We start from the raw sequence: 17,582 nt of genomic DNA, 5'->3' as shown, positions 1-17,582 counted from the left end.
AAAAAGATATACACCCTCTTTAATATCTTAGCATTTTATTTACCTTAGCAATTATTTTGCCATTATATAAATAAAGTTATTGTTATTTATCAATTGACAGCCTGTTAAATCTCCATTCATACTATTCATAATTAATTTACTTTAATTCCAAATTTTATAGTGAGTTTTGCTAATGATTACGTATTCATTTGGATATCAAAATCGTGATTTTTTTTGTTAGTTAATATTGATGCCGCTATTGTCCTTTTCTTTTTGGGTGAAATCTAATGTCCTTTGTTTGAATTTCTCAACAGACTCGATGAATAAAATACTTAGATGAGAGGATACGTCTTGACTGCTAGTTTCGAGACTCTTTAGTTTCGTCTGTTGCGCTAATTAGAATCATCTAAATTTAAGTGGATTTGTACATATATAAAATTATTGCCCCTTAAATGTTAGAAATTACATTATTTCTTGTCATCTCCGAGGCATCGATTTTGATAATTTGAAATAATTAAAACAAACTAACAAAAAATATGTAAATATATATATATACAAATTAATTAATAATACTCATTTACAAATTAAGCAATATAGTATCGTAAGTAATTGAAAATTAACTAACTTTAAAAATTAATTAATAATATTAGTTATATATTTACCTTTCTAACCCTATGATATCACAACAGTTACCTTTATAATCCTATTTATTATATAGTTATCAAGTTTACACACACACACACACACATATATATATATATACATAAAGATTGACTTTTTTAGGGGGAAAAAAAACTTTTATGATTAATAACGATCAACCTTCTCTTGTTGCATGAGATTGGTAAGAGTATGAGTAAGGTCATGGTAATATTTAAATTTTTTATAACTTTATAAAATATTGTAACCTATCTTCGGGAAAGTGGTTAGCATATTAGGATATCGATGACAGATCGATAAATGAGAAGGCAGGGATTTACACATTTGCTCGTCAAAATGTGATTAGTGCTTCAACCGACCATTGCATTTGATATGTATATGTATAGAAAAAATACTAATAAACTCTAAGATTTGAAATATTAATATTTTCGAGCGACTTAATGTTTTTCACCTACACCAAATTCACCACAATAGAATTATTTGAGCCTTTTTTTTTTGGATATTGCAATTTTATGGTGAGATTAGCAATTTTTAACATATGAGCTTGCAATGCCTATCAGTAACCAAAATGATATTTCTTTTTTGGGTAAGCGGTGAGGTTTTAGCCAATCTCAAATTACGCTCAAAGAGTGTCCACTATGCCAAGACACCAACCATATAACAACAAAAGACTTGGCTATGAAAGTTATATAACATTTAAAATCAAACTTTTGCAAAGAATAGCATAAGACTGAGTGACAAAGTTTGGCACATACTCGTAATCAAAGAGAATTAAAGTGAAAATATTTCTTACCTTGGTAGAGGAAATAACTAATGAAAATCTGAAAGAGGAAGTACGTGGAAGGAGAATAAAGTCCTCCCTTTTGAGAAGTGGAATATAGAATCTGGAATTCAAACAACTCGAAATGTATTGAGGCAAGATAATTTAGGAAGGCTTTTCGTACATATAAACCTGCCTCTTGGAGTAGGCCAAGCAAGGGGGTCAACGGCTAGGGGAAATGGCGAGAATTATGGAAATTGGCTGAATTTACAAAAAGATATACACCCTCTTTAATATCTTAGCTTTTATTTACCTTAGCAATTTTTTGCCATTAATATAAATAAAGTTATTGTTATTTATCAATTGACAGCCTGTTAAATCTCCATTCATACTATTCATAATTAATTTACTTTAATTCCAATTTTATAGTGAGTTTTGCTAATGATTACGTATTCATTTGGATATCAAAATCGTGATTTTTTTTGTTAGTTAATATGATGCCGCTATTGTCCTTTTCTTTTGGGTGAAATCTAATGTCCTTTGTTGAATTTCTCAACAGACTCGATGAATAAATACTTAGATGAGAGGATACGTCTTGACTGCTAGTTTCGAGACTCTTTAGTTTCGTCTGTTGCGCTAATTAGAATCATCTAAATTTAAGTGGATTTGTACATATATAAAATTATTGCCCCTTAAATGTTAGAAATTACATTATTTCTTGTCATCTCCGAGGCATCGATTTTGATAATTTGAAATAATTAAAACAAACTAACAAAAAATATGTAAATATATATATAACAAATTAATTAATAATACTCATTTACAAATTAAGCAATATAGTATCGTAAGTAATTGAAAATTAACTAACATTAAAATTAATTAATAATATTAGTTATATATTACCTTTCTACCCCTATGATATCACAACAGTTACCTTTATAATCCTATTTATTATATAGTTATCAAGTTTACAACACACACACACACACACATATATATATATACATAAAGATTGACTTTTTTAGGGGAAAAAAAAACTTTTATGATTAATAACGATCAACCTTCTCTTGTTGCATGAGATTGGTAAGAGTATGAGTAAGGTCATGGTATATTTAAATTTTTTATAACTTTATAAAATATTGTAACCTATCTATCTTCGGGAAGTGGTTAGCATATTAGGATATCGATGACAGATCGATAAATGAGAAGGCAGGGATTACAAATTTGCTCGTCAAAATGTGATTAGTGCTTCAACCGACCATTGCATTTGATATGTATATGTATAGAAAAATACTAATAAACTCTAAGATTTGAAAATATTATATTTTCGAGCGACTTAATGTTTTTCACCTACACCAAATTCACCACAATAGAATTATTTGAGCCTTTTTTTTTTGGATATTGCAATTTTATGGTGAGATTAGCAATTTTTAACATATGAGCTTGCAATGCCTATCAGTAACCAAAATGATATTTCTTTTTTGGGTAAGCGGTGAGGTTTTAGCCAATCTCAAATTACGCTCAAAGAGTGTCCACTATGCCAAGACACCAACCATATAACAACAAAGTCATCGCAAGCCTGGGGTAGTAGCTATGGAGGAACTAGCCATCTATGAATTAACATTGGGATTCGAATGAACCTTTATTTTTGACCAAAAACTAGTTTTTAACTATTGTATAAGAATGGTGAGCCTTCGACATTCTACAGTTATCACAGAGGTCATACTGACTAGTCTTGGCATTATACAGACACGGGCTGCTCGATTTAATGCTCCAAGTGCAGTCGAAACCTCGATTGTAATCCCGCTGGCAGCTGTACACCTTATAACCCCGCGATGCTCCCGACCACTCGAAGTCGCACCAGAACAGAGTTGTACAGAAAGAAGTTGGGTCTAAAACTGAATCCGTAAGACCCTCCGGGAGGGATCACGTGCACCCCGAGATCGTCGTCCTGGATTTGCAGTGGACCGTCATGTCGAGTTGTTCCTGCAGGTCATTTCTGATCAGGACATGGGTTTTGTGTTTCTGGAAAATACTTGATTCGCACCTCCCCCACAACAAGAGTAGAGCCACCAATAGCAACAGACTGCTTTTGGATGAATCCATTTTCGGGGAGGGAAGTGAGGTTTTAGATTTTCCTTCTTCCTTGTTGATTTTAATATTTGTTGGGATTATTTGGGCCAAAGATATAAATAACACCCAAAGGAATATTCGCGGATTATGAGTGGGTTAGATTTAGAAAAGGGGGAAAATTGGAAATAAAAAACACTCATACTAAAACTAACTCACTCCATATATATATATATCCCCGTATGGTAATTCATTTAATATTTAGAAGGGGCAGCCCATTTTTGGGCATATTTGTTGGGATTATTGGGCCAAGGTATAAATAACACCCAAAGGAATATTCTCGGATGATGCATGTGTTAGATTTAGAAAAGTGGGAAAATTGGAAATCAAAAGCACTCAATACTAATAAATACCACATGCATCCACGTAAGGCAATTTCATGATACATTGTTGAAGGTTATGTTTTATTTTTCAAAAAGGATAAGTGTAATCGCGAACGCCATTGTCTGGTAATCAATAGGTTTCATGTTCGATAATTTGTGAAACTATCTTTGTCCCTTTATTATAGTTATTAGTATTTTTTTGGTGAAATACGGTATATGTTTACATTTCTTTCTAAAAAATAGTTATTTCAACAATAGAAAATAAAAAAATATAAAATTAATGGCTGATAAAAATTAGGAGAGGAGAATATTAATAAAACTTTCGAGAATTGTAAAGAACTAAATGGGGTAAGAGCCCGAGGAAGAAAGAGTCAAAGATGACTTAATAGAAGAGGGAATAAATTTAATGTGATAGGTAACTTATGTGACAATTCCTCCTCGCACGAAAATAATTATGTGACAACTCCTCATGGCACGAATAGAAACTCTCATCAAAGGAGTCTGAGTTATATAATATATACACATATATAGACACTATTACCATCACCCCTCCCGCCCAAAAAAAAACCTGCAAATACCATAATTTCAAACCCTCCAAATTTGAGATGTCCGCTAAATTTTCATACATTCTTGTAAAAATAAAAAACATAATTTTTAACTTTAATTTTAAATGTTTTTTCGTTTTCGTTTATTTTCTACTTTTTAGTTCATTTATATCTAATAACTTTGTTTATTTTTGCTTTGTGTCTTTTCCTTTTTTTAATTCATTTTCTCTTGTACTTTTGTTTATTTTCTATTTTCATCCATTAATCAAATTTTCTATGAGGAAAAAAAGGTAAAAAAAAATTCGGTAAGGGAAAAATGATAAATTTTAGTCCGTAACTTTCTAATTGAAAAGAATGTTAATATTTAAATTTTTTATAACTTTATAAAATATTGTAACCTATCTTCGAGAAAGTGGTTAATCAGACTTTAGTTTAATTATACATTTTCTGACATTGGATATACTTATAAGATTTATTATTAGAAGCATTATTAGAATTTCACTGTAACTTAAATAATAAACTTTCGACCTTCTTATCGAAATAAAAGACTTGGCTATTGAAAGTTATATAAGCATTTAAAATCAAACTTTTGCGAAGGAATAAGCATAAGACTGAAGTGACCAAAGATTTGGCACATACTCGTAATCAAAGAGAATTAAAGTGAATAATATTTCTTACCTTGGTAGAGGAAATAACTAATGAAAATCTGAAAGAGGAAGTACGTGGAAGGAGAATAAAGTCCTCCCTTTTGAGAAGTGGAATATAGAATCTGGAATTCAAACAACTCGAAATGTATTGAGGCAAGATAATTTAGGAAGGCTTTTCGTACATATAAACCTGCCTCTGGGAGTAGGCCAAGCAAGGGGTCAACGGCTAGGGGAAATGGCGAGAATTATGGAAATTGGCTGAATTTACAAAAAGATATACACCCTCTTTAATATCTTAGCATTTTATTTACCTTAGCAATTATTTTGCCATTAATATAAATAAAGTTATTGTTATTTATCAATTGACAGCCTGTTAAATCTCCATTCATACTATTCATAATTAATTTACTTTAATTCCAAATTTTATAGTGAGTTTTGCTAATGATTACGTATTCATTTGGATATCAAAATCGTGATTTTTTTTGTTAGTTAATATTGATGCCGCTATTGTCCTTTTCTTTTTGGGTGAAATCTAATGTCCTTTGTTTGAATTTCTCAACAGACTCGATGAATAAAATACTTAGATGAGAGGATACGTCTTGACTGCTAGTTTCGAGACTCTTTAGTTTCGTCTGTTGCGCTAATTAGAATCATCTAAATTTAAGTGGATTTGTACATATATAAAATTATTGCCCCTTAAATGTTAGAAATTACATTATTTCTTGTCATCTCCGAGGCATCGATTTTGATAATTTGAAATAATTAAAACAAACTAACAAAAAATATGTAAATATATATATATACAAATTAATTAATAATACTCATTTACAAATTAAGCAATATAGTATCGTAAGTAATTGAAAATTAACTAACTTTTAAAAATTAATTAATAATATTAGTTATATATTTACCTTTCTAACCCTATGATATCACAACAGTTACCTTTATAATCCTATTTATTATATAGTTATCAAGTTTACACACACACACACACACATATATATATATACATAAAGATTGACTTTTTTAGGGGGAAAAAAAACTTTTATGATTAATAACGATCAACCTTCTCTTGTTGCATGAGATTGGTAAGAGTATGAGTAAGGTCATGGTAATATTTAAATTTTTTATAACTTTATAAAATATTGTAACCTATCTTCGGGAAAGTGGTTAGCATATTAGGATATCGATGACAGATCGATAAATGAGAAGGCAGGGATTTACACATTTGCTCGTCAAAATGTGATTAGTGCTTCAACCGACCATTGCATTTGATATGTATATGTATAGAAAAAATACTAATAAACTCTAAGATTTGAAATATTAATATTTTCGAGCGACTTAATGTTTTTCACCTACACCAAATTCACCACAATAGAATTATTTGAGCCTTTTTTTTTTGGATATTGCAATTTTATGGTGAGATTAGCAATTTTTAACATATGAGCTTGCAATGCCTATCAGTAACCAAAATGATATTTCTTTTTTGGGTAAGCGGTGAGGTTTTAGCCAATCTCAAATTACGCTCAAAGAGTGTCCACTATGCCAAGACACCAACCATATAACAACAAAGTCATCGCAAGCCTGGGGTAGTAGCTATGGAGGAACTAGCCATCTATGAATTAACATTGGGATTCGAATGAACCTTTATTTTTGACCAAAAACTAGTTTTTAACTATTGTATAAGAATGGTGAGCCTTCGACATTCTACCAGTTATCACAGAGGTCATACTGACTAGTCTTGGCATTATACAGACACGGGCTGCTCGATTTAATGCTCCAAGTGCAGTCGAAACATCGATTGTAATCCCGCTGGCAGCTGTACACCTTATAACCCCGCGATGCTCCCGACCACTCGAAGTCGCACCAGAACAGAGTTGTACAGAAGAAGTTGGGTCTAAAACTGAATCCGTAAGACCCTCCGGGAGGGATCACGTGCACCCCGAGATCGTCGTCCTTGGATTTGCAGTGGACCGTCATGTCGAGTTGTTCCTGCAGGTCATTTCTGATCAGGACATGGGTTTTGTGTTTCTGGAAAATACTTGATTCGCACCTCCCCCACAACAAGAGTAGAGCCACCAATAGCAACAGACTGCTTTTGGATGAATCCATTTTCGGGGAGGGAAGTGAGGTTTTAGATTTTCCTTCTTCCTTGTTGATTTTAATATTTGTTGGGATTATTTGGGCCAAAGATATAAATAACACCCAAAGGAATATTCTCGGATTATGAGTGGGTTAGATTTAGAAAAGGGGGAAAATTGGAAATAAAAAACACTCAATACTAATAAACTCCATATATATATATCCCCGTATGGTAATTTCATTTAATATTTAGAAGGGGCAGCCCATTTTTGGGCATATTTGTTGGGATTATTTGGGCCAAAGGTATAAATAACACCCAAAGGAATATTCTCGGATGATGCATGTGTTAGATTTAGAAAAGTGGGAAAATTGGAAATCAAAAGCACTCAATACTAATAAATACCACATGCATCCACGTAAGGCAATTTCATGATACATTGTTGAAGGTTATGTTTTATTTTTCAAAAAGGATAAGTGTAATCGCGAACGCCATTGTCTGGTAATCAATAGGTTTCATGTTCGATAATTTGTGAAACTATCTTTGTCCCTTTATTATAGTTATTAGTATTTTTTTTGGTGAAATACGGTATATGTTTACATTTCTTTCTAAAAAATAGTTATTTCAACAATAGAAAATAAAAAAATATATAAATTAATGGCTGATAAAAATTAGGAGAGGAGAATATTAATAAAACTTTCGAGAATTGTAAAGAACTAAATGGGGTAAGAGCCCGAGGAAGAAGAGAGTCAAAGATGACTTAATAGAAGAGGGAATAAATTTAATGTGATAGGTAACTTATGTGACAATTCCTCCTCGCACGAAAATAATTATGTGACAACTCCTCATGGCACGAATAGAAACTCTCATCAAAGGAGTCTGAGTTATATAATATATACACATATATAGACACTATTACCATCACCCACTCCCGCCCAAAAAAAAACCTGCAAATACCATAATTTCAAACCCTCCAAATTTGAGATGTCCGCTAAATTTTCATACATTCTTGTAAAAATAAAAAACATAATTTTTAACTTTAATTTTAAATGTTTTTTCGTTTTCGTTTATTTTCTACTTTTTTAGTTCATTTATATCTAATAACTTTGTTTATTTTTGCTTTTGTCCTTTTCCTTTTTTTAATTCATTTTCTCTTGTACTTTTGGTTTATTTTCTATTTTCATCCATTAATCAAATTTTCTATGAGGAAAAAAAGGTAAAAAAAATTCGGTAAGGGAAAAATGATAAATTTTAGTCCGTAACTTTCTAATTGAAAAGAATGTTAATATTTAAATTTTTTATAACTTTATAAAATATTGTAACCTATCTTCGAGAAAGTGGTTAATCAGACTTTAGTTTAATTATACATTTTCTGACATTGGATATACTTATAAGATTTATTATTAGAAGCATTATTAGAATTTCACTGTAACTTAAATAATAAACTTTCGACCTTCTTATCGAAATAAAAGACTTGGCTATTGAAAGTTATATAAGCATTTAAAATCAAACTTTTGCGAAGGAATAAGCATAAGACTGAAGTGACCAAAGATTTGGCACATACTCGTAATCAAAGAGAATTAAAGTGAATAATATTTCTTACCTTGGTAGAGGAAATAACTAATGAAAATCTGAAAGAGGAAGTACGTGGAAGGAGAATAAAGTCCTCCCTTTTGAGAAGTGGAATATAGAATCTGGAATTCAAACAACTCGAAATGTATTGAGGCAAGATAATTTAGGAAGGCTTTTCGTACATATAAACCTGCCTCTGGGAGTAGGCCAAGCAAGGGGGTCAACGGCTAGGGGAAATGGCGAGAATTATGGAAATTGGCTGAATTTACAAAAAGATATACACCCTCTTTAATATCTTAGCATTTTATTTACCTTAGCAATTATTTTGCCATTAATATAAATAAAGTTATTGTTATTTATCAATTGACAGCCTGTTAAATCTCCATTCATACTATTCATAATTAATTTACTTTAATTCCAAATTTTATAGTGAGTTTTGCTAATGATTACGTATTCATTTGGATATCAAAATCGTGATTTTTTTTGTTAGTTAATATTGATGCCGCTATTGTCCTTTTCTTTTTGGGTGAAATCTAATGTCCTTTGTTTGAATTTCTCAACAGACTCGATGAATAAAATACTTAGATGAGAGGATACGTCTTGACTGCTAGTTTCGAGACTCTTTAGTTTCGTCTGTTGCGCTAATTAGAATCATCTAAATTTAAGTGGATTTGTACATATATAAAATTATTGCCCCTTAAATGTTAGAAATTACATTATTTCTTGTCATCTCCGAGGCATCGATTTTGATAATTTGAAATAATTAAAACAAACTAACAAAAAATATGTAAATATATATATATACAAATTAATTAATAATACTCATTTACAAATTAAGCAATATAGTATCGTAAGTAATTGAAAATTAACTAACTTTTAAAAATTAATTAATAATATTAGTTATATATTTACCTTTCTAACCCTATGATATCACAACAGTTACCTTTATAATCCTATTTATTATATAGTTATCAAGTTTACACACACACACACACACATATATATATATACATAAAGATTGACTTTTTTAGGGGGAAAAAAAACTTTTATGATTAATAACGATCAACCTTCTCTTGTTGCATGAGATTGGTAAGAGTATGAGTAAGGTCATGGTAATATTTAAATTTTTTATAACTTTATAAAATATTGTAACCTATCTTCGGGAAAGTGGTTAGCATATTAGGATATCGATGACAGATCGATAAATGAGAAGGCAGGGATTTACACATTTGCTCGTCAAAATGTGATTAGTGCTTCAACCGACCATTGCATTTGATATGTATATGTATAGAAAAAATACTAATAAACTCTAAGATTTGAAATATTAATATTTTCGAGCGACTTAATGTTTTTCACCTACACCAAATTCACCACAATAGAATTATTTGAGCCTTTTTTTTTTGGATATTGCAATTTTATGGTGAGATTAGCAATTTTTAACATATGAGCTTGCAATGCCTATCAGTAACCAAAATGATATTTCTTTTTTGGGTAAGCGGTGAGGTTTTAGCCAATCTCAAATTACGCTCAAAGAGTGTCCACTATGCCAAGACACCAACCATATAACAACAAAGTCATCGCAAGCCTGGGGTAGTAGCTATGGAGGAACTAGCCATCTATGAATTAACATTGGGATTCGAATGAACCTTTATTTTTGACCAAAAACTAGTTTTTAACTATTGTATAAGAATGGTGAGCCTTCGACATTCTACCAGTTATCACAGAGGTCATACTGACTAGTCTTGGCATTATACAGACACGGGCTGCTCGATTTAATGCTCCAAGTGCAGTCGAAACATCGATTGTAATCCCGCTGGCAGCTGTACACCTTATAACCCCGCGATGCTCCCGACCACTCGAAGTCGCACCAGAACAGAGTTGTACAGAAGAAGTTGGGTCTAAAACTGAATCCGTAAGACCCTCCGGGAGGGATCACGTGCACCCCGAGATCGTCGTCCTTGGATTTGCAGTGGACCGTCATGTCGAGTTGTTCCTGCAGGTCATTTCTGATCAGGACATGGGTTTTGTGTTTCTGGAAAATACTTGATTCGCACCTCCCCCACAACAAGAGTAGAGCCACCAATAGCAACAGACTGCTTTTGGATGAATCCATTTTCGGGGAGGGAAGTGAGGTTTTAGATTTTCCTTCTTCCTTGTTGATTTTAATATTTGTTGGGATTATTTGGGCCAAAGATATAAATAACACCCAAAGGAATATTCTCGGATTATGAGTGGGTTAGATTTAGAAAAGGGGGAAAATTGGAAATAAAAAACACTCAATACTAATAAACTCCATATATATATATCCCCGTATGGTAATTTCATTTAATATTTAGAAGGGGCAGCCCATTTTTGGGCATATTTGTTGGGATTATTTGGGCCAAAGGTATAAATAACACCCAAAGGAATATTCTCGGATGATGCATGTGTTAGATTTAGAAAAGTGGGAAAATTGGAAATCAAAAGCACTCAATACTAATAAATACCACATGCATCCACGTAAGGCAATTTCATGATACATTGTTGAAGGTTATGTTTTATTTTTCAAAAAGGATAAGTGTAATCGCGAACGCCATTGTCTGGTAATCAATAGGTTTCATGTTCGATAATTTGTGAAACTATCTTTGTCCCTTTATTATAGTTATTAGTATTTTTTTTGGTGAAATACGGTATATGTTTACATTTCTTTCTAAAAAATAGTTATTTCAACAATAGAAAATAAAAAAATATATAAATTAATGGCTGATAAAAATTAGGAGAGGAGAATATTAATAAAACTTTCGAGAATTGTAAAGAACTAAATGGGGTAAGAGCCCGAGGAAGAAGAGAGTCAAAGATGACTTAATAGAAGAGGGAATAAATTTAATGTGATAGGTAACTTATGTGACAATTCCTCCTCGCACGAAAATAATTATGTGACAACTCCTCATGGCACGAATAGAAACTCTCATCAAAGGAGTCTGAGTTATATAATATATACACATATATAGACACTATTACCATCACCCACTCCCGCCCAAAAAAAAACCTGCAAATACCATAATTTCAAACCCTCCAAATTTGAGATGTCCGCTAAATTTTCATACATTCTTGTAAAAATAAAAAACATAATTTTTAACTTTAATTTTAAATGTTTTTTCGTTTTCGTTTATTTTCTACTTTTTTAGTTCATTTATATCTAATAACTTTGTTTATTTTTGCTTTTGTCCTTTTCCTTTTTTTAATTCATTTTCTCTTGTACTTTTGGTTTATTTTCTATTTTCATCCATTAATCAAATTTTCTATGAGGAAAAAAAGGTAAAAAAAATTCGGTAAGGGAAAAATGATAAATTTTAGTCCGTAACTTTCTAATTGAAAAGAATGTTAATATTTAAATTTTTTATAACTTTATAAAATATTGTAACCTATCTTCGAGAAAGTGGTTAATCAGACTTTAGTTTAATTATACATTTTCTGACATTGGATATACTTATAAGATTTATTATTAGAAGCATTATTAGAATTTCACTGTAACTTAAATAATAAACTTTCGACCTTCTTATCGAAATAAAAGACTTGGCTATTGAAAGTTATATAAGCATTTAAAATCAAACTTTTGCGAAGGAATAAGCATAAGACTGAAGTGACCAAAGATTTGGCACATACTCGTAATCAAAGAGAATTAAAGTGAATAATATTTCTTACCTTGGTAGAGGAAATAACTAATGAAAATCTGAAAGAGGAAGTACGTGGAAGGAGAATAAAGTCCTCCCTTTTGAGAAGTGGAATATAGAATCTGGAATTCAAACAACTCGAAATGTATTGAGGCAAGATAATTTAGGAAGGCTTTTCGTACATATAAACCTGCCTCTGGGAGTAGGCCAAGCAAGGGGGTCAACGGCTAGGGGAAATGGCGAGAATTATGGAAATTGGCTGAATTTACAAAAAGATATACACCCTCTTTAATATCTTAGCATTTTATTTACCTTAGCAATTATTTTGCCATTAATATAAATAAAGTTATTGTTATTTATCAATTGACAGCCTGTTAAATCTCCATTCATACTATTCATAATTAATTTACTTTAATTCCAAATTTTATAGTGAGTTTTGCTAATGATTACGTATTCATTTGGATATCAAAATCGTGATTTTTTTTGTTAGTTAATATTGATGCCGCTATTGTCCTTTTCTTTTTGGGTGAAATCTAATGTCCTTTGTTTGAATTTCTCAACAGACTCGATGAATAAAATACTTAGATGAGAGGATACGTCTTGACTGCTAGTTTCGAGACTCTTTAGTTTCGTCTGTTGCGCTAATTAGAATCATCTAAATTTAAGTGGATTTGTACATATATAAAATTATTGCCCCTTAAATGTTAGAAATTACATTATTTCTTGTCATCTCCGAGGCATCGATTTTGATAATTTGAAATAATTAAAACAAACTAACAAAAAATATGTAAATATATATATATACAAATTAATTAATAATACTCATTTACAAATTAAGCAATATAGTATCGTAAGTAATTGAAAATTAACTAACTTTTAAAAATTAATTAATAATATTAGTTATATATTTACCTTTCTAACCCTATGATATCACAACAGTTACCTTTATAATCCTATTTATTATATAGTTATCAAGTTTACACACACACACACACACATATATATATATACATAAAGATTGACTTTTTTAGGGGGAAAAAAAACTTTTATGATTAATAACGATCAACCTTCTCTTGTTGCATGAGATTGGTAAGAGTATGAGTAAGGTCATGGTAATATTTAAATTTTTTATAACTTTATAAAATATTGTAACCTATCTTCGGGAAAGTGGTTAGCATATTAGGATATCGATGACAGATCGATAAATGAGAAGGCAGGGATTTACACATTTGCTCGTCAAAATGTGATTAGTGCTTCAACCGACCATTGCATTTGATATGTATATGTATAGAAAAAATACTAATAAACTCTAAGATTTGAAATATTAATATTTTCGAGCGACTTAATGTTTTTCACCTACACCAAATTCACCACAATAGAATTATTTGAGCCTTTTTTTTTTGGATATTGCAATTTTATGGTGAGATTAGCAATTTTTAACATATGAGCTTGCAATGCCTATCAGTAACCAAAATGATATTTCTTTTTTGGGTAAGCGGTGAGGTTTTAGCCAATCTCAAATTACGCTCAAAGAGTGTCCACTATGCCAAGACACCAACCATATAACAACAAAGTCATCGCAAGCCTGGGGTAGTAGCTATGGAGGAACTAGCCATCTATGAATTAACATTGGGATTCGAATGAACCTTTATTTTTGACCAAAAACTAGTTTTTAACTATTGTATAAGAATGGTGAGCCTTCGACATTCTACCAGTTATCACAGAGGTCATACTGACTAGTCTTGGCATTATACAGACACGGGCTGCTCGATTTAATGCTCCAAGTGCAGTCGAAACATCGATTGTAATCCCGCTGGCAGCTGTACACCTTATAACCCCGCGATGCTCCCGACCACTCGAAGTCGCACCAGAACAGAGTTGTACAGAAGAAGTTGGGTCTAAAACTGAATCCGTAAGACCCTCCGGGAGGGATCACGTGCACCCCGAGATCGTCGTCCTTGGATTTGCAGTGGACCGTCATGTCGAGTTGTTCCTGCAGGTCATTTCTGATCAGGACATGGGTTTTGTGTTTCTGGAAAATACTTGATTCGCACCTCCCCCACAACAAGAGTAGAGCCACCAATAGCAACAGACTGCTTTTGGATGAATCCATTTTCGGGGAGGGAAGTGAGGTTTTAGATTTTCCTTCTTCCTTGTTGATTTTAATATTTGTTGGGATTATTTGGGCCAAAGATATAAATAACACCCAAAGGAATATTCTCGGATTATGAGTGGGTTAGATTTAGAAAAGGGGGAAAATTGGAAATAAAAAACACTCAATACTAATAAACTCCATATATATATATCCCCGTATGGTAATTTCATTTAATATTTAGAAGGGGCAGCCCATTTTTGGGCATATTTGTTGGGATTATTTGGGCCAAAGGTATAAATAACACCCAAAGGAATATTCTCGGATGATGCATGTGTTAGATTTAGAAAAGTGGGAAAATTGGAAATCAAAAGCACTCAATACTAATAAATACCACATGCATCCACGTAAGGCAATTTCATGATACATTGTTGAAGGTTATGTTTTATTTTTCAAAAAGGATAAGTGTAATCGCGAACGCCATTGTCTGGTAATCAATAGGTTTCATGTTCGATAATTTGTGAAACTATCTTTGTCCCTTTATTATAGTTATTAGTATTTTTTTTGGTGAAATACGGTATATGTTTACATTTCTTTCTAAAAAATAGTTATTTCAACAATAGAAAATAAAAAAATATATAAATTAATGGCTGATAAAAATTAGGAGAGGAGAATATTAATAAAACTTTCGAGAATTGTAAAGAACTAAATGGGGTAAGAGCCCGAGGAAGAAGAGAGTCAAAGATGACTTAATAGAAGAGGGAATAAATTTAATGTGATAGGTAACTTATGTGACAATTCCTCCTCGCACGAAAATAATTATGTGACAACTCCTCATGGCACGAATAGAAACTCTCATCAAAGGAGTCTGAGTTATATAATATATACACATATATAGACACTATTACCATCACCCACTCCCGCCCAAAAAAAAACCTGCAAATACCATAATTTCAAACCCTCCAAATTTGAGATGTCCGCTAAATTTTCATACATTCTTGTAAAAATAAAAAACATAATTTTTAACTTTAATTTTAAATGTTTTTTCGTTTTCGTTTATTTTCTACTTTTTTAGTTCATTTATATCTAATAACTTTGTTTATTTTTGCTTTTGTCCTTTTCCTTTTTTTAATTCATTTTCTCTTGTACTTTTGGTTTATTTTCTATTTTCATCCATTAATCAAATTTTCTATGAGGAAAAAAAGGTAAAAAAAATTCGGTAAGGGAAAAATGATAAATTTTAGTCCGTAACTTTCTAATTGAAAAGAATGTTAATATTTAAATTTTTTATAACTTTATAAAATATTGTAACCTATCTTCGAGAAAGTGGTTAATCAGACTTTAGTTTAATTATACATTTTCTGACATTGGATATACTTATAAGATTTATTATTAGAAGCATTATTAGAATTTCACTGTAACTTAAATAATAAACTTTCGACCTTCTTATCGAAATAAAAGACTTGGCTATTGAAAGTTATATAAGCATTTAAAATCAAACTTTTGCGAAGGAATAAGCATAAGACTGAAGTGACCAAAGATTTGGCACATACTCGTAATCAAAGAGAATTAAAGTGAATAATATTTCTTACCTTGGTAGAGGAAATAACTAATGAAAATCTGAAAGAGGAAGTACGTGGAAGGAGAATAAAGTCCTCCCTTTTGAGAAGTGGAATATAGAATCTGGAATTCAAACAACTCGAAATGTATTGAGGCAAGATAATTTAGGAAGGCTTTTCGTACATATAAACCTGCCTCTGGGAGTAGGCCAAGCAAGGGGGTCAACGGCTAGGGGAAATGGCGAGAATTATGGAAATTGGCTGAATTTACAAAAAGATATACACCCTCTTTAATATCTTAGCATTTTATTTACCTTAGCAATTATTTTGCCATTAATATAAATAAAGTTATTGTTATTTATCAATTGACAGCCTGTTAAATCTCCATTCATACTATTCATAATTAATTTACTTTAATTCCAAATTTTATAGTGAGTTTTGCTAATGATTACGTATTCATTTGGATATCAAAATCGTGATTTTTTTTGTTAGTTAATATTGATGCCGCTATTGTCCTTTTCTTTTTGGGTGAAATCTAATGTCCTTTGTTTGAATTTCTCAACAGACTCGATGAATAAAATACTTAGATGAGAGGATACGTCTTGACTGCTAGTTTCGAGACTCTTTAGTTTCGTCTGTTGCGCTAATTAGAATCATCTAAATTTAAGTGGATTTGTACATATATAAAATTATTGCCCCTTAAATGTTAGAAATTACATTATTTCTTGTCATCTCCGAGGCATCGATTTTGATAATTTGAAATAATTAAAACAAACTAACAAAAAATATGTAAATATATATATATACAAATTAATTAATAATACTCATTTACAAATTAAGCAATATAGTATCGTAAGTAATTGAAAATTAACTAACTTTTAAAAATTAATTAATAATATTAGTTATATATTTACCTTTCTAACCCTATGATATCACAACAGTTACCTTTATAATCCTATTTATTATATAGTTATCAAGTTTACACACACACACACACACATATATATATATACATAAAGATTGACTTTTTTAGGGGGAAAAAAAACTTTTATGATTAATAACGATCAACCTTCTCTTGTTGCATGAGATTGGTAAGAGTATGAGTAAGGTCATGGTAATATTTAAATTTTTTATAACTTTATAAAATATTGTAACCTATCTTCGGGAAAGTGGTTAGCATATTAGGATATCGATGACAGATCGATAAATGAGAAGGCAGGGATTTACACATTTGCTCGTCAAAATGTGATTAGTGCTTCAACCGACCATTGCATTTGATATGTATATGTATAGAAAAAATACTAATAAACTCTAAGATTTGAAATATTAATATTTTCGAGCGACTTAATGTTTTTCACCTACACCAAATTCACCACAATAGAATTATTTGAGCCTTTTTTTTTTGGATATTGCAATTTTATGGTGAGATTAGCAATTTTTAACATATGAGCTTGCAATGCCTATCAGTAACCAAAATGATATTTCTTTTTTGGGTAAGCGGTGAGGTTTTAGCCAATCTCAAATTACGCTCAAAGAGTGTCCACTATGCCAAGACACCAACCATATAACAACAAAGTCATCGCAA

General features: G+C 31.2%; 3 protein-coding genes across 3 annotated transcripts; all 3 read right to left on the bottom strand.

Moving 5' to 3' along the window:
* Positions 1-6,748: 6,748 nt before the first annotated feature.
* On the bottom strand, positions 6,749-7,153 carry LOC116204160 (S-protein homolog 2-like). Its single transcript, XM_031536236.1, has one exon. The coding sequence runs from the start codon at positions 7,151-7,153 to the stop codon at positions 6,749-6,751; it is 405 nt and encodes a 134-aa protein (XP_031392096.1).
* A 3,248-nt stretch (positions 7,154-10,401) lies between these two features.
* LOC116204159 (S-protein homolog 2-like) lies at positions 10,402-10,806 on the bottom strand. The gene has a single exon (XM_031536235.1). The coding sequence runs from the start codon at positions 10,804-10,806 to the stop codon at positions 10,402-10,404; it is 405 nt and encodes a 134-aa protein (XP_031392095.1).
* A 3,248-nt stretch (positions 10,807-14,054) lies between these two features.
* On the bottom strand, positions 14,055-14,459 carry LOC116204158 (S-protein homolog 2-like). Its single transcript, XM_031536234.1, has one exon. It carries the CDS (start codon positions 14,457-14,459, stop codon positions 14,055-14,057), a length of 405 nt encoding a protein of 134 aa, XP_031392094.1.
* Positions 14,460-17,582: the final 3,123 nt, after the last annotated feature.

The sequence above is a fragment of the Punica granatum genome, chromosome 4, assembly GCF_007655135.1.
Source record: "Punica granatum isolate Tunisia-2019 chromosome 4, ASM765513v2, whole genome shotgun sequence".
Lineage (NCBI taxonomy): Eukaryota > Viridiplantae > Streptophyta > Magnoliopsida > Myrtales > Lythraceae > Punica > Punica granatum.
Note: the sequence above shows the minus strand (reverse complement) of the source record. Positions and strands in the feature narration are given on the sequence as shown.

Excerpts from the sequence above, each read along its gene's own strand:
- LOC116204160 (XM_031536236.1), bottom strand. The coding sequence starts at position 7,153 with ATGGATTCATCCAAAAGCAGTCTGTTGCTATTGGTGGCTCTACTCTTG.
- LOC116204159 (XM_031536235.1), bottom strand. The coding sequence starts at position 10,806 with ATGGATTCATCCAAAAGCAGTCTGTTGCTATTGGTGGCTCTACTCTTG.
- LOC116204158 (XM_031536234.1), bottom strand. The coding sequence starts at position 14,459 with ATGGATTCATCCAAAAGCAGTCTGTTGCTATTGGTGGCTCTACTCTTG.